Source organism: Mucor velutinosus (genome assembly GCF_035048745.1).
Source record: "Mucor velutinosus strain NIH1002 chromosome Unknown tig00000041, whole genome shotgun sequence".
NCBI lineage: Eukaryota > Fungi > Mucoromycota > Mucoromycetes > Mucorales > Mucoraceae > Mucor > Mucor velutinosus.
The window spans coordinates 2,412,803-2,431,579 of record NW_027041905.1 but is presented as its reverse complement, the minus strand read 5'-3'; the positions used below and the strand labels follow the sequence as shown (position 1 = coordinate 2,431,579).

Sequence of the window (18,777 nt, the reverse complement as noted above, 5' to 3'; positions counted from 1 at the left end):
GCGAACCGGGCTTTGTACTGCTTCCCTCAATCATTATTAAATGTAGTGTGATTTTGGGGCACTTTTTTTTTGTCTTTCTTTCTTTTCATTCATATAAACACTTACCCTCATTTTTCTATTTTTGATCAAAACAAAGCATAGCACTTACATCATGAAGGAAGGAGAAGGTAAAGAATAAGAAGAGTGATGTGTTGGGGAGCACGGTTGGAAGGATGAAACTGAATGGCTCGAAAAAGCAAATTATAAATTCATTCGTAACTATATGGCGACTAAATTCTCTCTTTTTTTTTTTTTTTTTCTTTCTTTCCTTTACAGCAGCAACTACATCGCTCCATTTGAGCTGGTCAGTCATCATCATGTCAGTACTTTCGTTTTTGGTAGTGTATCGCAAATACGGTGGTTTCTACTATCGTTCCATCATGTCCACCTTGTGTCTTTTGGTCATGGCTATTTATGGCATGTGTGTCTCCATTGTGCTCCCCATCTTTGGTAAAACACACCTCATCAATTACTCGGTCGCTCGTGGCTACTACATGCTCGGTAGTTTCTTTTGTGGCCTCAAGGTCGAGAATGAGGGAGAGGAAAACTTGCACAAAGTCAAAGGTCCCGTCATCTACGTTTGCAATCATCAATCCAGCATGGATATCATGTTGATGGGCAAAGTGTACCCCAAGAACACTGCCATTGTCGCAAAGAAGCAGCTCAAATACTACCCTTTCTTGGGTTGGTTTAGTAAGTATCTTGGCAGACTTCAACAGGAAAACATGTTAAATCATGATCCTATTTACTAACTGACTGATTGCTTGTTGTACTCACAAATAGTGACTTTGAGTAATGCCATTTTCTTGGATCGTAAAAACAGAGATAGTGCTGTCAAGGAAGCTCGCAATGCTGCTTTGGATATTCACAGAAAAAATGTAAGGATGGATCAATGAAAAAAAAAAAGGAGAAAACAAAGTATTAACAATGAAATGTGTATGCAGACCAATGTCTGGATTTTCCCTGAAGGTACTCGTGGTCACGAAGCAGAGATCACCCTCTTACCCTTCAAGAAAGGTGCATTCTACATGGCCGTTCAAGCTGGTGTCCCCATTGTGCCCGTTGTCATCGCCAACTACTATGATTTCTACAGTGCCAAAGAGAAGAGATTTGATGCGGGTACTGTTCGTTGCAGAGGTAATATATAAACATGATGTGATATGGAATCATCCCACTTATTCATCTGATACTTTCTTTTAGTTTTGCCTCCCATTTCAACTGAAGGTGTTGCTGAAGATTCCGCTGACATCGAAAAGCTTGCCAACAAGTGTCGTGATCAAATGCTTGCTGCACTCAAGGAAATCACTCCTGCTCGTCAAATCAAGAACAAATCCCAATAAATACAATAGATACATCATTTCCATCGTTTTGCCCTGTAACATTATAAACAATAAAGAAATATAGAAACGAAAAACACCACTAAATGTTTATTTTTCACTACAAAAATAGGAAACATGAAACACGGATATAAAAAAAGGGGTCAAGAGAGACAAAAGAGAGATGTTGAGACATTTGAAATACATTCTATGATGAGCAGATGTACTGTGGTTGCGGAAGACTGCAGCTTAGAGTTGAATTTGATTACGAGAGTTGAATTTATGTACCAACATCTAGTGATAGAGAGTAAGTTGTATGGATCTTTGATGTGAGATGTCTTTGTACATGTTTACCTGACAACCACAGAAACCAAGGAAACAAGCATAGACGATAGCAGCAGAGAAACATGCCTTTGCGGTCAACTTCGGATCATCAGGGTCACTGGTGAATTCTGTTAGAATCTCAACCTTGGCATCAAATGCCATGCCGAGAACAACCTTGAACGTGTTTTTTCGTTAGATGTACATCTACATGCTACCGGCCATCTTACTTACAAGGAAGATGATGCCACAAAAGGACAACATACTGCAACATGTGGCATTTCCAGGGCTTACAAATGTCTTCATTTTATAAATGTAATGTGGAAATGTGAAAAAGAGACACTTTCAATAGACCAGTTCCAGATGAATTGAAACAGGATTCACCACTACAGCTCTCTGCTCACGACGTCACATAGACTCCATGACGTTTCACCTAGTATCTTTTCTTATTAGGATGGAAACTCCATAGTAAGCACATTTCCTTCTCCCTTTTTCCCTTCTTTTCTCAAACATTTCGTTTCTGGTTCTTTATTTTAAAGAATTTTTTATAGAGAAAAGACACTATAAACACTCTAACTACCTAGTCGTTTCTCAACGGAATAAGATCTCCTCTACCAGACTTTATTTTTGTTCGTGAGCATCATCCATATTTATCGCAGAGAAGATTACAGCAGACAAAACAACAGAAAAAATTTTTAGACAATTTTTTTTTTTTTTTTGCCAACGCTATAGCTCTGTAACCTTTCTTTTTACATCTTCTCAAAAAGAAAACCCATAATTATTCAAGTGCAAGTTACTTTGATTGCAGGAAGATATTCTTCACGTTTGCAACAAACAAGAAATTTTAATCAAAACATACGCCAATGGGCACGACTAAAAGTCGTAAATCTAGGCGGAATAACTCAAGACCAACTGCCTTTACTTTTTTATCCAACATTGCACTCGGTAGCGAAAACGAAAAACCACCGGATGACTCTATACGAATCAACAATGCTTACTTGTCAACCACTGATCCAGACTTATTGCACTATGTGGAAGAAACTACTGCGAATGAGCAGGTCGGAGGTATAGCCCATCCCCATATAGGAACAAACAAAAGCCTTCCATCTCGATGCTAAATTGTAAACTGTTTAGCTTCTTCCTTGCACTCATCAGATAGCAGCTTCTCCGCGGACGACGACAATGTACAAACCACCATACCTTCTGATTCCCATGGTCGATTTAATTCAACAACCACTGCACCCGTTATAACAACCAATGTGTACCAAAACGATACAAATCCACCAAAGAGAGGAAAATACCTTTCTCAAAAGCGTCATCCTTCTTCTGAAAGCAGCAATGAAGATGTGCAACATCATAAATTGACCAGAGAAGACAGCGAACGACCCATTGCTTCTGAAAAAATCAAGAAAAAGTCGAATCACAACGACAAGGATGTAAAGTATCTTGATGAGGATGTGTGCGTATCGTATACTTACTCAACACATAGCATGGACATGGTGGCATGTCAATCCTGTCCGTCTTTCGCTATTACACTGACAAAATTCGCCATTCAACAAGCAAGAAGAAATTAGATTCATCCAATGCAACCAACCGTGGCTATGTGTAAGTTGCTTTTTGAGTGCTTCTCATGTGAGCCCTGTACTCACTTTAATGACTATTTGACAGGCAACAACAATTGGAATGTCAGGATGGCCACCGACACCGAAAGGCTCAATCGTATGCTCACTTTTTGAATACGACAGGGTCATTGCTGTAAGTTGTGTATATGATGAAATGCTTTTTAGTCTGAATCTCTGATGAATAAGGACCCACTTTTTTTTTTTTTTTTTTTTTTTTTTTTACGTAGTGATAATGAAACTGTGCAAGAGCAGGTCGATGCCAATTCATATGATCCCTTTTTCCTTGATGATGATTCCTATGGCAAATATGGACTCGATCCAAGCTCCTTGGGCACACTTGTCAACAGCAACAACAACAATACTATGAAGCCATCTGAATTGAAGCGAGAAATGAATGAACAGTTCCGTTTGAATCATCCAGAAATCCCTGCTGAAATCACGCTTAGTAAAATCAGAGCCATCAAGCTCCATTTATTGGAGATTGGTAAACAAGTGGATCTGGAAGTATCCAGTGTAGCACACGCTTATGTCTTTTTCGAAAAGCTAGTGACCAAGGTAAAGCGCATACATCATGACATGGTATATGGACATTAGGCTCATGCGACTTTTTTATATTTAGAATGTGGTGACTAAGAAGAACCGTAAACTCATTGCAGCCTGCTGCTTGTTTTTAGCTACCAAAGTAAATGAAGCTAAAGGAACTTGGTTTAGACCACTTTTGGAAGCCATAGATGACGAATTGGACGTTGATGCTGAGGAGATTCATGAGCATGAATTTGCAGTGTTTGCAGATCTCGAATTCAATCTCTATGTGCCTCGAAGAGAATTCATGCCTCATTTTGAACGCATTTTCAACCATTTGGAGTACAAGAGTATGCAAGAGTACCTTGGAAATACTGCCTTTTATGAGGTCAATCAACGCATGTAGTCGTCGTATATGAATATTTACAAAATTTAAATCATATTTTATTATTAATTCGTTATTTTGATATTGTTGTCGTTGTTGTTGTTGTTGTTGTTGTTGTTGTTGGTGGTGGTGGTGGTGGTGGTGAGGGTTAGGGTGAGGGTGAGGGTGAGGGTGTTGTTGATTTAATGTGAGTGGAAGGAGGAGATTCGATGGTAGTAGTAATGGCAAGTGGAATGATGTGATGGTTGCTAGAAGGAGGAGGAGGGTCAACAGCGGCAGCAGTGGTAGCTGCACTCGTGGAACTGTTCAAGCTAATGAATGTATCCATTTCTCTTCTCGGCGGTAAATACATGCTATTTGAATTTGTGTTGTGTGTAAAATATCGAAGGCGTCTAAAGAACTGTGTAATACGTCTGCTGGAACTATAAATGATAGCACCTGTAGACTCTTGTTTTTGTGCGGTTGTGGTTGTAGTTGCAGTTGATGCAAGTGCTTCTACTGCAGAATCATGGTTGTAGACAGAAGATGAGGAAGCAGATTCTCCTGGGTTTGATGATTTAGCTGCAGCAGTTTTATTAGTATCGATGATTCCCTTTTCTTCTTTTGCAGATAACCAGTTGCTCGTGTGCTCTAGTTCTTGCTGTCGATGATTGCTGTCTACATGGCTGGCTTCTTCGTCCTCGTCCTCGTTCATGTGTGCTGCTGGATCAGGCTTTGAACTAAGTAAATAGACACCGTAAATGAGTACACCGATACCTACAAATACCAGTAAGATGGCCCAAGGAGGATAATTGCCAATTTCATCGAGGTAGATGATGGTATTGACAAGACCCAAAGCGGTGTATGTCCCGTAAAAGACAGGCACCACGACAACAGAAGAATACAGTTTAAGGGCAGTGTTCAAGCAGTACACCTAGAACGCTATTTTAGTAATCCACATATTGTATGTAAAATAAGGACATAAACAATAACAAACCTGTAATATCGCTGTAACTAGTAATGCTAACAAGATGAGTCGACTTGCGTTATCATTGAATTGATTGACTTGAGATTTGATGGACAGTGTGAATAACTTGACTCTATATATAAATAGAAAATGTTGTCAGTACACTCCATCTAAACCGTAGAAATGGCTCTCACCCGCTCTTCGCCAACAACAGGGTCTCGCTGGCCAATACACCACCTTCTATACTAAACATAAGGCCCACAATGTGCTTCATCTTTTTTTGCTTCATGGTAGCAAATATTTGACTCTTTCTTTTCCGAGTTTCATCTGAGATTGCCCAATTTGACCAAATTGAAATGATGAGACCACCAAATGCAGCGATATTAAGGACACTAAAGTAAATGATAAAGATGGGACGGACAAAGAGGACCTTGAGACTTTCCAGAGATATCAATTCTTCCGCTATGTAGTAATATAAAGAGGCGTGAGCAACATTTAAGTACACATATTTGTCAAAAGAGCCAACTTACGATCATCGCCGTTGTACATGCCACCAAACACAACAATCCAAATTACAGATGCAACTACTACACATGTGCCCAAGACATCTTTTCGAGTAATTTTTGTGTTTACAAGCAGTTTTGCAAATATAAAATTAAATATCAATGCTACGCTTCCTAATGGTGCGACCCACTTTTTGTTGTTGTTACATAGGAGATGATGAGGATGATGGAATAGAATGATTAATTAAGGGGATGAAAAGACTTAAATATAGACACACACACAAGGGGAAAAATACCTGAGTTTTTAGATAGTCTATACATGAGGTGAAAAGAACATAAATGTGAGATCCATGGCACATTAACAAGAGTAGCATGTCTGTACTTACTCAGGGCAATTGTGCTACCAATCAGTTGACTAGCAATATAAGTGTATAGGCCCATGTGCCATAACGGTCTTCCACAATCACCACGTTGATGCTCTTTATCTCGCTTTGCTTCTTTAACATGATCCAGCTTCAATATATTCAATCCTAATGCGTCCATGAAGGAAGCACCTAAAGACACAAATACGCCAATCACAAATCGAATGACATTATCTTCTGATCCCATGTGTGTCAAATGTGCGTCGTTTTCTATGGTAAAAAGGTATATGTACAGTAAGAGTAAACAGAATTGAAAAAAGAGAGAGCAAACGAAAGAAAGAGAGAGAGAGAGGGTGAGAATGTGTGGTCATTTATTATATACACAAAATATATTAAAGGTGCTGCATGATCGCCACCCTCTCTACATACTATATTTAGCCTGGAGATTGAGAGAAAGATTTCATTAAAGACCATAACACACAATGCACTCGTTTTGTTGTCATTCATTTCTCGTACAAAATGCCAACGCTATATACAAAGAGAACTATTAATTTTGTTTATAGATATATTCATGATGGGAAAGAATTCATATTAAATTTTAAGCGAGTATGAGAAGGGATATGATGGATGGGTTGTGTGTCTGTTCAAGGGATAAAAAGGAGATGAAGAGAAAGAGAGAGAGAGACATGTCTAATTAGAATGGACAGAATAATTAGATTCGTTTGATAATGTGAGGTCATCCACATCTTCGTCTTCATCTTCATCCAACACAGGAGGTCCTATTTACATTCATCGAGTTAGTCTATGCTATACACGCTACAGCAGGCCAAGCTTACCATCCATGTGTTTCTCTAAATCTACAATGGCATTAGGCGCACCGTCCATGTAATTCACACTGTTGCGGTTACTACGGCCATGTTCTTCTCTAAGGCGTAGCGTGGTTTTACGACTGAGGCCCTCATATTGATGATGATCGACAATCACCTCTTCCACCTGTTCTACTGATTCTCTGGGTGCATCAATCTGAATCTTGGTTTGTGGCTCTGGTGCTGCGGCCACAACTGGTTCCTCAATGGCTTCATCTTCGATTCTACGTGGCGCTGCGTCACCGTCTTTTGTGGTCCAAAAGATGTACTCAAATTCACTCATAAACAAGTTGAAGATGGTAGCAGGAATACCCAGTGTAGGCGAAAACACGATACTCACGTTACGCATAGTCATCTTGTTGATGTCTGAATGCTGAACCACGCGAATCAAATGTGCTGTCAATGCTCTCAGCAAGGTGTAATTTGACAGAGGAAGCACAGATACCAGTCGACCCAGCTCATTGACGCGATCTTTACGATCCAACAGATCAATCACATGCAAAAAGTCCATGCGATGCTCTCTGGTCAGCACACTGGTAGGCAGTTCACGTAGCCACATCTTGAGCAGGCCAGCCACTACATGGACATCATATTCTTCTTTGGCAGCCAGCAGATTGACATCGCCCTCTTGATTGAAACGCTCACGCAGCGCCTTCATGGTAGCATTACTGCCGCTCAAACGATACAGACCTTCTTCAAGCACAGCGTCCATGGCATCCAGGTATTCAATGCAACGATACACCACAGCAGGCAGTTCATAGCCCTCAGCGACACGAGAGATACGCACTGCTTCTTCCAAAGAGACACCAAACACTTGCTTAGCTGCTTGTTTGGGAACAGGCATATCATCGTACTTGTTTCTCTGACGGTCGTTTTGTTCGTGGGATGATCTGGATAAGAAGCCACGCAGACCAGCCGAATTGGAGCTGCTTGTCGTAGCAGAAGAGGACTGAGAAGGTCTGGGTTGTCCCTCTCTTTGTTGCTGTTGCTGCTGCTGCTGTTGACTTTGTTGGTCTTGATCTTCGCTGCTGTTGAACAACATCTTCTTGCCCCAAAAGGTCATGCGATGTGCCTTGTTTCTGGCCTTCTTTTCAGACTCGGCTGCAACCACAGGTGGTGCTTCATCAGGCACTCGAGAAATGATGGTTGGCGACACAGCACGGCGGTAATTGTGAAAGTTCAATTGGTCTTCATTTTGTTGCTGCTGCTCATTGTTGCTAATCAAGTTGCCCATGGAACTGCGACGCATGATGGGAGGACGGGGTGCTTGCAATGTATTGCCATTGTTTCTTTGATCCAGACTCGTGCGACCTGCTTCATAAGAGGACCATGTGGAGGTGGCATTGGCATTGGCATTGTTGTTGTTGTTAGAGGGCAGCGAAGAGGAGACGATGGTGGCAGAGTCTGCAGTGCTGTCACTTGAAATAGAAGGTGTGGGTCTGCTGTAGCCATTGTTGCTGATGGCCATACCAATACTAGCATCGTCATGATGCGAGGGCACAGAGGTCAACTTCTCCATGTCTGCATTGCCCACATGATCCATCTTTAAATGACTGATGGGTGTTGCTGAGATAGCTCTGATTTCACCTTTGGAGAGTTTTCTGGGCTTTTCATTCTTTCGTTTCTTTTGCATCAAAGCTTCATCCTCGACAATACTGATGTTTTGCAGCAGTGCATGGACCCAGGTATCGCGATCATCGTCTGAATTGGCACACAGGATATGACGCACACTGTGAGTTGAATTCACTCGTTTTTGCTCGACAATCAAAAAGGCGTGACGATAGACACTGTTGTATTCTTCTTGAGCAGAGGAGGAAGCCGATGAACCGTTCATTTGGGTGCCGATTTGTGCATTGGTCAATCGAATGGAGCCAAGCTGAGTGCCTTCTTTCTACAATGGCATAGTCAGTACATATAGACTCCTATGAAAGCACGACTTACAGATTCATAGTATTCCAGAACGGACTCATTCAGTACGAAATAACGAGTCTTCCAGCCGCCAAAGTTTTTACCTCTCTTTGTCAAATACCCTTCCTTTTGACCTGACAATTGGTATACTTTGGTGTCCATGACATTGGTGCTGAGAAATTCACAGAGGTCGGAAGCGTCTTCCAAGGGTAAAGAGACAATGTGTTGCAAGTATTGCTCCAAGGCTACTTTTCGCTGATCCACTTTGGTAGGTGCATTGTTGGAGAATAAAGCCTTGTCTGGCAACTTACCGATGCGACCAGAAATGGCTCTGTTGCGTTGTGCTTTGAGCTGTAGAGCAGAGCTGTTAGAAACGACATCTCTCCATACGCTCACATACAGGCTTACCTTGGAATCCAATGTCAAAAAGTCAGAATACAGCTTTTCCACTCTCCATTTCTCATCAAACTCATTGCTGACATCGTCCTTGTAGGACCCCACAGACAGGATAAATGACACGACCTCCTTGCCCTTGTCATTTGGCTTGATGTTAGATCCCACTACCTTGATACACACATTGGCCATGTTGCCCATGAATGCGGTTTGTTGTTTACTGTTGTTGCTGGCGGATGGAGATACTGCAGCAGTAGAGGATTGATCATCATCATCACCATAACTAGCGAGATCAGTGCGAGATGAAGAATACATGGATTGCTGTCCGTCCTGTTTACTGCGACTGCCGTAAATGGGGCTGTTACTATTAGGTGGAATGTAGTTGCTGTTGACGACTGGATTTGTGGAGATGGCATTAGTGGCGGTTGTAGTAGTAGTTGTAGTAGTATTAGTAGTGTGTGGTGTATTATTGGTATTGATATTAGCGCTAATATTAGTATTAGTTGTAGTAAAGTTGGTATTGGTGGCTCTGAAGGACGAGGAGGATGGAATCAAAGGAGGCGAAGCAGCACGCATGGTCGGATCGTGTTCAAGAGCAGCTCTTGCTGGTGGCATCATGGAATCTCTTTGACGTGCGTTTTTGCGTACCTCGAGTGAGGAAGATGATTTGCTAGGAGAAGGCACGATGAAGGGTGAGTGATTTCTAGTAGTTGTACTAGGTAATGGGGCACTGTCTTTGCGCTGTTGTTGTTGGTATTTGGGTAGCGTAGGTGAGTGAGGACCAGGAGCAGGAGAACCAGGAGAGGATCTTCCATTTAAACTAGTATAATCTTCCATATTGCTACGACTGGCAGCAGCGACAATGTAAGACTCAGGTTCCTGATCCATGAATCGCTTGGGAGAGTCCATCAAACCAAAATCATCTGGCTTTTCTTTCAATGGACGATAAGGTGAGCGAGGAGGCGGCATTGGACTGACAGCAGCGACAGCAGCCATTGGAGCAGTATTAGCAACAGCCGTGGCATTGGCATAGACTTCAATAGGCGATGGCGTCGTTTCACTACTGGGCGTGGAAACAGCATCTTCCTGTTCTGCTATTTCACGAAGTGCTTGAGGTGAAATGAGCAGAGAAGTAACTCGCTGCTTTCTGGTGATTTCTTTCTCCAAAAAGTTAACTTGATCCTGAAGACCATCTCTCTCTGCTGAAAGACGTACATTGTCTTTTTGAAGGTTTTGGATCATGACTCGTTGCTTTTCTATAATTTTCCAAAGCTGATCGTTTTGAGAGCGTAAATGAGGTATTTCATCTTGACCGTAATTGATGCTAGATTGTGATGGTAGTTGTTGTTGTTGAGACATTTTCTTATGAAAAAAAAAAAAAAAGAGTGGAAGGGGTTGTTTGATTAGGATTTGCGCCTTATTAAAGATGGAAAGAGAGGGAGAGGAAAGAGAGAGAGAGAGAGAGAGAGAGAGAGAGAGAGAAATTTGTATCAATATATATTTAATATTTCGACAAAAAAAGGGGATAATAATAGCAAGTTGGCAAAAACAGTGTGGAAATGAAAGAAACAGGGAGCTTTTCCACTCTATCTATACAGTGACAAAAAAAGAATTAGAGAAAGAGAGAGAGAGAGAGAGAGAGAGAGAGGTAGTTGGTGTACAAGTGGACATTATTTATAAAAGGGAGGGGTAAAGTTGTAATTAGCTGTAGCACAAAACATAAAGATCAATGTAGTGCAAGAAAAAAGATCTTGTGTGTACCAGGTATGACAACTGGTTAAATTGTCATTTAAATGAAAAGGGCAGTGTGTTCGGAGGTTTGCTTGTCGAAGCTGCATCGAGTGCTGCCATGCTTTCTTGCAATTTATATATATGCACATAGAACATTCCAATCTTTTTCTCTTCTTTCTTTCTTCTACCTATTACATGATGAATGACAACGAGCAGCAGGATTGGACATGTCCTTTCAAGCAAACCGCCGTGGCTGCCATGCCAGTCGATGATAGTGCATTGCTGGATATACCCAATGTCTCGAGATCCATGCAACTGAATCTGCCCAGATCGAATTCATTGGACAAGCTATACTATTACAGTAATAAGAAAAACGACACCTTAAAAAGCTTGTTTCCACCTTCTGGCTACGATGACTCCGACTCAGACGAAGACGACAATGACAATGATCAGCAAGTGCAGCTATTACGGTCTTTTACTGTGGGGTCAAAGCATATCACCCACCACAGAGAGATCTGGAAATGCTCAACATCCACAGCGACATCCAATAGCGCTCATCCAGATACCACACAAGCCAGCAAGAAACCGCCTGTATTGAATCACGAGATTCGTATCTCCAACGAGCATGGTACAATTCATGCAATCACTACCAGAGGTTCTCTTATTGTAGCAGGTACAAGCCATTACAACATTCAGTCCTACAACATCAAGCAGGTAGCAGAGAGTCTGTTCAACACAATAGAAGCAGTGCCTGGCCAACCGCAAGAGCCTACCACGGGTGCCATTCGATGCATCTGCTTCTCTGCGCATGCCAATGACATGATCTGGGCTGGCACAGATAGCGGATCCCTTTTGGCCATCGGAACACAGTCGAACAGGGTTATCAGCAAACGAGCAGCCATGCACTCATCAGCCATCACATTCATGCTGCAACATCGCAACATTGAACTATGGACACTGGATGACAGTGGATGTCTCAACATTTGGTCTACATCACCACACGGCATCGATCTAGCAAAAGCAACGCCTCAGCAATTCACTGTTACCAAAAGCCCCAAAACTGCAGTTTTGAGTTCAACCAGATCAAGTACCCTGTGGCTATCATCGGGTACATGCATAGACAAGTTTGATAGTTCGACCGCTATGCTGGTACCTGTTATCCCTATACCAGCTGATCTCGGAGAATTGATTCAACTGTTTACGCTTCCGTTTCATCATAACCTGCTATTTGCAGTGCATCTCGATGGCCAAATTACAGCTTGGGATGAAACCACTTTTGAACAAACCCAATGTGTCTCTGTTGTGGCTTGCATGGATAAACTGACGGCGATAGTGCCAGTGGGTGATTTTTATGTGTGGGCTGGTTTTCGCAATGGCATGGTGGCTGTGTACGATACCCGAACGGAGCCCTGGTTGGTCATCAAGATGTGGAAGGCACATAAAAATGCCATTGCAAAATTTGCGGTAGACGCATGCTCGATCTCTGCATTCAAGCCTGTCATTTCTGTAGACTCGTTGGGCCATATTGCAATTTGGGATGGATTATTATCAGAGTATTGGCTAGGTAATTGAGTCCGTATCAATATAGTTATGCGTGGATCGAGAATGATGACTAAACTGGCGTATAGAGGAGCAATTGGTGGCTCATATGGCCGATTACTGCGATTTTAATGAACTCAAGACTATGATATGCTCTTGGAACATGGATGCCATCAAACCTGATGCCTTGACAGATACAGATAGAGAAAAGATACACGAGTGGTTAAATGGCATGGCAGACCCTGATATCATTATGGTGGGGATCCAGGAAATCGTCGACTTGAACTCCAAGACACTGACTGCCAGTAAGTAGATTGGCTCTGTGTTTTAATGCATTTAACATTATTTATAGCACACCCACCTACCAAGAATCATTTTTATCGCTTAACCGAAAGATTGAAACTATTGAAGAAGCAGATGAGCTCTTGACACATCGCTACATGCTGTGGCATGACTACCTGACCTCGGTGGTGGACACTAATTTTGGAAAGAACATGTACAAAATCATCAAGACAGACCAAATGGTGGGATTGTTCAGTTGTATCTTTGTCAAGACAAAGTTGGAAGAGCGCATTCGTCACTGTGATAGCAATGCCGTCAAAACTGGCTTTCGATTGATGAACAAAAGCTTGCACGGCAACAAAGGTGGCATTGCGACTCGACTGATCATTGACGATACATCCGTTTGCTTTGTCAACTGTCATTTAGCTGCTGGTCAGTCCAATGTTTTGACTCGCAATGTAGATGTCGATGGCATTCTCCATTCCGCTCGGTTTCCTGTACCTGCATCCACAACACTAGACGCATTCAAGCCCGACTCGGATGGCACCAGCATATTAGATCATGACACCTGCTTTCTTAGCGGCGATCTGAACTATCGCATTGGTATGAAGCGAGATCAAGTACTAGCGCTCTTAGCAGCAGAATCGCACAACAAATTCGAAGCATGGGAAACATTACAGCAAGAAGATCAATTAAAAAAGCAATTAGCACTAAACCCAATGTTTCGCCTATTTGGCTTTAAAGAACCGCCCATCCTGTTTGACCCTACCTACAAGTACGATCAAGGTAGCGAAGTCTATGATAGCTCAGAAAAGAAGCGTATACCTGCTTGGTGTGATCGTATCTTGCACAGGGGTCCTGCTTCCATGAGTAACATCTATTATCGTCGTCACGAGGTAAAGGCCTCAGATCATCGTCCTATCAGTGCTGGTTTTACAATTCATGCAAAAACGGTGTGTCAGAATAGATTGGATCAAGTGAAAACTCGACTGACAGAAGAATGGCAGCACTCTCTGGAAGAAAATCTACAAAGCAAAAAAATACAGCATATCACCCGCTACGATTTATGTGATGAGAATGAAGCACGGTATCGATTAGAGAAAGTAGATTGGGATGTAGGCCAAGTAGTAGTAGACTTGTATCGTGATAAAGGGGATTGCTTAAATTAGGGACGGAGGGTTGCACCAACATGAGTGTCCCTGAATCCATATTTTTTGCTTTGTGAATAATATTCTGTAACGTGCCTGAATACCACATTTAGATAGTTTCACCATGAAACTGAGTTAGCTTGAAAACAGTGTGTGCTGTGTATACACTCACATATGGCTCGGTTAAATTGGTGGTCAATTAAATTCGCGATATAGTAATACACTTGACATTTGTAAAACGCATGATATATATTTGTGTCGTTATATGAGCAACGCATAAATGGCCGAAGACTGTTCTTTATACTAGCTCTGAATCCCGTTTTAATAATTACTTGTGTTCAACTCGTTGTTTTTGTTGATACAAGGAGCTTTGTATTGGATGTATGCTATACATATATATGATATAAACAAGGCATGCTGCTTTTCTAGGCATCGCATTCAATGAATACATCTTACCTAAGCCAAGACAGATGAAAATACCACATGCGTTACCTTCTCAGGTACGCCGTTTAAAAAGCTGTTATCTCGAGCCAGATCCGATACGTTGAAATGATAGATGGGTATCCAGCTCACTCTAATTATTCACTACAATTTAAGCTTTTTTTTTGCGTTTGTTTATATTTAGACAAATGGCCTTAATTTGTACTGCATTTCATTTCGGTAGTAAATTATCATTTGGATCTCACCTTCTAGGTGAATTGTAAGCTCAACTTGCGTTGTAACAATTTAAAATGGGCTTTTTGAAGTGTATACTGTTGTTTCAATCATACAAAACGGATATAATACGGACCACCTAGTAATTTGAGCTACCAAGTTATGGACCACCTAAATTTCGGCTAATTTTATAGTGTACTTTTTACCAGTTACAGAGTATCTGTTGCATCTGAAATAACCAGCTTGACTTAAAACTGCCACCATCTCATTAATAAGATATATCCTTGTGTTATGAAACAGCAATACGACAGCGTCATTCAACCTAATATTTACAGCCGAATATTTGGATGCAACAGCATGCTCCAAATCTAAATTAATGCATTCAATGTCTACGCCTTTGTATCATGATAAAAATGCGCCTATTGATAATCAAATGTATGAAACACAGCCAAATTTGACAGTTTTGAAGTCTAAATACCTTGGCATGTAGACCTTTATGAGCCACCGGAATGCCGCCAAACAATTGTACTCGAGTAGCGATAACTTCCTGACATCTTTGCTCAACTTTTTGGGAACCAAAAAAAATATGATCGAAAATCGACCAAAAAGCATGAGGTACCCCTCATGGTTTTTATTGAAAATTAAACGATCGTGTTTTTGGCCATGATAATGAAAGCTTTTACTATGGCATATATTAGATCAAAATGTTTCTATCGATCCAACGCAACCCCTGAAATCATCCTTGTGGGGCCATGATATGTAAAAATTTGACAATTTTGCTATAAACGTCATTTCATACTTTTAAGTATTACTCAATAAGTTCATTCAAAACTCTTCTCATATTTATTACCATTGGATGCAGTATGAAAAGTACTCTTAAAATGCTTAAGGAAGTACCGAATGAGCAACACACTGTATATAGTCGAATCTCGCAAAACAGATTTTTCAAGTCGAATAAATACATACTTTGGCCAATCTTGAGCAGATGAAACGTCGGAATTTAAATAGCTTTTGGCGCTGCTGGTTGATCAAAATGACTTTTTGATGTTGATGATGACAATTGGGATATTGCTTAAATGAAGACTATAAATTTGAAACGACTATCGCTTGGCCTTAATAGTTTCTTTTGCTTTTGTTTGGCAATTCTTATTTGACACCGCCTGTCAGCTTGGTTCAACACCAAAATATACGTAATCGCAATTCCTAATCATTATTTGCAGCATTTCAACATGGCATGCAGGCAGTGCGCATTTCCTTGATTCATTTAAAAGGGGTTATAGCCACTGGCTGATGAAAAGCTGTTTCGTTATATGAGAAGATATTCTTTAAGCTTGTATCAGACTATTGATTGGGAATGGTGGCTGCAATCTCGTTGACAGTTGGCAGATTCTGAGTGCGCCTATTTTCATCAACAGCTAGCTCCAATCTCATTAGAGGGTTGTGTCGAATGTAAGCATCTTCGTTAATATGACTTCAAGCTTGTCGTTCTTCTTCTTCACTCAGGATCCTATGAGCATGCTTACAAATGCGGACAAAGTTTTTTTTTTAAACCTTATACGATACTCAATGTTAAGTAGCTGCCTAATATTGGCAAACAACATCTGTATATCTTAACATAATAAACTTAGAGTCCATAGACACTTTTGAAACTCTGATATGGAAATTGAGTTGCCAGGCATTTGTCAGGCATGGCTCATATGATTAGAGATTATATTATATTAAATTACTATCAGTCAACAACCAGGTTTCATTTAACATTTTACCTAATATTGATTTTGCAGTATTAGCCCAAAGTCCGCGGCAGCGCAAACCACCTGAACGTAGGTCGGTTTCCTGTGACCAACGCTTCGCTTTGGTGAAAGCCAACAGAAGAATCGAAATGGTTATCGTAACGTAATACCTTTGTAGTCCCTAGACACTTTCAAAGCATCAAAAAGGAAAGAAGTTATTCTAACAAGTATTTTGATAGACCGACGTTATTAAATACAGAATGCAAGAAGATAGCATAATTAACTATGGTGCTATGATTTGCCACCTACTTTCCATACGCTTCAAAAGCATCTATTACTGTATTACCTTCATGATTAGAAGACCATTGAGTTTGCCAGCTGGCCATATAAACCAAAATTAATTCAACCTCAGACTTATATTCTGTTCCAGCTTGGCCAAATCTTAATGTATTTCGACTTGATCGAACTATTTTTCCAGATTCGACCATAAGAAATATGATGATCATTCTATGCTTCCTTATATATTTTTGTAGTACTTTTCAAGGCGCATCTAATGGTATCAAGTAAGATAGTTGTTTTAAATAAACTTATTGGGCAATTTATGAAAATATGAAAAAATGTTTCTGGCCAAAAAGTCGAGATCTTACATATCAGGGCCCCACAAAGATGATTTCAGGGATTGTGTTGTATCGATAGAAACATTTTGATCTAATATATACCATAGTAAAAGCTTTCATTATCATGGCCAAAAACACGATCGTTTAATTTTCAATAAAAACCATGAGGGGTACCTCATGCTTTTTGGTCGATTTTCGATCATATTTTTTTTGGTTCCCAAAAAGTTGAGCAAAGATGTAAGAAAGTAACTGTCAAATGAAAGCAATAGTTTAGTGCTATTCTGACGATCCAAAACGGCCTTGAACACAAGAAAACGCATCTCAAATGACCCAGAGCTTGCTGTATCAGGGACACTATGGACTAAAAAGGGGAAATACCACTATGCTACTTGCCCGTATATAAATTAGCCACGTGTATATGGATGTAGAGCGTCACATAAGCATCAGATCCACAGATAACATGAAGGGTTTTCATGTGTAAAATGGAGGGTCAAAATGAAAGTAGCAGTAGTTTGATAAGATACGCAAGGGCAATCGGTAGAGCGAGCTGCCGCTGTGCAGGTTGGTTCTCACCGAAGCGAAGCGAAGGTAGAGAGCCATCCGAAGCATAAACATTCGTATCATATAAACAAAGTAAAGCAATAAAAGCTAGGCTAAAGCATGTGCGTCGTCATGGAAAGAGACAAGTGCAAATGTACACCATTCTGTCCTATAGGTATCAATATGCCTAATAGTGCGCTCAAGTGCCTTGAGTATGTAGTCAGTAGGTGGTCCATATCAAGCCTGTACAAAATGCATGAGATGAATGGCAGATGCGACTGAGAACATTAGATGATAGTGGTTTTGTTGGCTGCACTTTGATATATGTTCTGTTTGCGAGATTGGTTAAATGTTAAGAAGAGAGTTATCGAAAGTAAAATGTTGCTTATTAAAGTAAAGAATTACGATGTCTCAAAAAATGGATAGTTGTGTGCTGTATACTCAAGCCGAGATGCTTGAAATTGGATTTCCAATTCGTGGACAATTTTTATTAGATGCTAAAGCACTGATGAGAATTGCAGTGTGTGAGGTTGTGAGGAAGCATCTCGGTTAAGCGTCATTCTACATAAAAATTGATTCATATCAGCTCAATAGAAAGAGATAGATAAACATTGTCTAATGTGATTCTGTAGTGAAGAATCCCATCTTCCCTTTTCTGTGACAAGCGTCTATCATTTAGGAGCCCGGTGTATTTTAGCCAACCTTTCAAATTTACAAGGCCCTCCCTCCTCTGTCCTTTTTTTTTTTTTTTTTTTTCTTACAGCTAGACAACATCATGGCACTTAGAACAGCATTATTCAGCCTTTCACATAAATTCACAGCACCTACTGCAACAGCACCCATGCAATGGATGCGTCAAATCTCCACCTCTCAAGCGATCCGTCAAGTTGAAGGTGCCGCCAAGGAAGAGACTACAACAACCCCTGCCATGCCTCACATGTTGGCACAAGAGCTCCGTGGACCCAACGAGCTCTCCACATCACTTGATGCCTATTCTGGCAGATCGATTGGATCAGTTACAAACCCCAACACTGCTTACAGACGTTTGAGCTCCATCCTATCACAAAACAATGTTCGCAAAGAATTGCGTGCTAATAGATATTACGAAAAGCCCAATGTCGCAAGGAGAAGAAAGAACATTGAACGCAATCGTAAATTGTTTGGTGCTATGATTGGAAAGAAGGTTGCACTCATTATGCAAATGAAGCAAAGGTAAGGATCAGTGAGATGTTTGAGTTGGATGTGGCACTCAACGATTGTTTTACACAATTTACAGAGGCATGTAAAGATATGAATTATATATAAATACTATAGTGTACGATACATTGAATAAAACCGCAGCAAAAAGATTAG

At 40.8% G+C, this 18,777-nt stretch overlaps 7 protein-coding genes across 7 annotated transcripts; 4 read left to right on the top strand and 3 right to left on the bottom strand.

Moving 5' to 3' along the window:
- Positions 1 to 356: 356 nt before the first annotated feature.
- ATC70_000987 (GDP-mannose 4,6-dehydratase) lies at positions 357 to 1,379 on the top strand (the record flags this gene model as incomplete). The annotated part of the gene is made up of 4 exons (XM_064820393.1): positions 357 to 732; positions 823 to 917; positions 984 to 1,176; positions 1,240 to 1,379. 4 exons carry the CDS (start codon positions 357 to 359, stop codon positions 1,377 to 1,379), a joined length of 804 nt encoding a protein of 267 aa, XP_064684313.1.
- Positions 1,380 to 1,604: 225 nt separating this feature from the next.
- SUA7_1 (transcription initiation factor IIB) lies at positions 1,605 to 1,982 on the bottom strand (the record flags this gene model as incomplete). Its single annotated transcript, XM_064820392.1, has 3 exons — positions 1,605 to 1,649; positions 1,710 to 1,853; positions 1,911 to 1,982. 3 exons carry the CDS (start codon positions 1,980 to 1,982, stop codon positions 1,605 to 1,607), a joined length of 261 nt encoding a protein of 86 aa, XP_064684312.1.
- A 557-nt stretch (positions 1,983 to 2,539) lies between these two features.
- ATC70_000985 (uncharacterized protein) lies at positions 2,540 to 4,226 on the top strand (the record flags this gene model as incomplete). The annotated part of the gene is made up of 6 exons (XM_064820391.1): positions 2,540 to 2,741; positions 2,811 to 3,112; positions 3,166 to 3,281; positions 3,345 to 3,431; positions 3,526 to 3,853; positions 3,918 to 4,226. 6 exons carry the CDS (start codon positions 2,540 to 2,542, stop codon positions 4,224 to 4,226), a joined length of 1,344 nt encoding a protein of 447 aa, XP_064684311.1.
- A 127-nt stretch (positions 4,227 to 4,353) lies between these two features.
- ATC70_000984 (uncharacterized protein) lies at positions 4,354 to 6,263 on the bottom strand (the record flags this gene model as incomplete). Its single annotated transcript, XM_064820390.1, has 5 exons — positions 4,354 to 5,118; positions 5,182 to 5,284; positions 5,346 to 5,613; positions 5,682 to 5,738; positions 6,041 to 6,263. 5 exons carry the CDS (start codon positions 6,261 to 6,263, stop codon positions 4,354 to 4,356), a joined length of 1,416 nt encoding a protein of 471 aa, XP_064684310.1.
- A 443-nt stretch (positions 6,264 to 6,706) lies between these two features.
- Positions 6,707 to 10,542, bottom strand: ATC70_000983 (uncharacterized protein; the record flags this gene model as incomplete). Its single annotated transcript, XM_064820389.1, has 4 exons — positions 6,707 to 6,795; positions 6,853 to 8,773; positions 8,824 to 9,141; positions 9,199 to 10,542. 4 exons carry the CDS (start codon positions 10,540 to 10,542, stop codon positions 6,707 to 6,709), a joined length of 3,672 nt encoding a protein of 1,223 aa, XP_064684309.1.
- A 567-nt stretch (positions 10,543 to 11,109) lies between these two features.
- Positions 11,110 to 13,904, top strand: ARO1_1 (3-dehydroquinate dehydratase (3-dehydroquinase); the record flags this gene model as incomplete). The annotated part of the gene is made up of 3 exons (XM_064820388.1): positions 11,110 to 12,478; positions 12,543 to 12,758; positions 12,823 to 13,904. The coding sequence occupies 3 exons, from the start codon at positions 11,110 to 11,112 to the stop codon at positions 13,902 to 13,904; spliced, it is 2,667 nt and encodes an 888-aa protein (XP_064684308.1).
- Positions 13,905 to 18,199: 4,295 nt separating this feature from the next.
- ATC70_000981 (uncharacterized protein) lies at positions 18,200 to 18,710 on the top strand (the record flags this gene model as incomplete). The annotated part of the gene is made up of 2 exons (XM_064820387.1): positions 18,200 to 18,636; positions 18,701 to 18,710. The coding sequence occupies 2 exons, from the start codon at positions 18,200 to 18,202 to the stop codon at positions 18,708 to 18,710; spliced, it is 447 nt and encodes a 148-aa protein (XP_064684307.1).
- Positions 18,711 to 18,777: the final 67 nt, after the last annotated feature.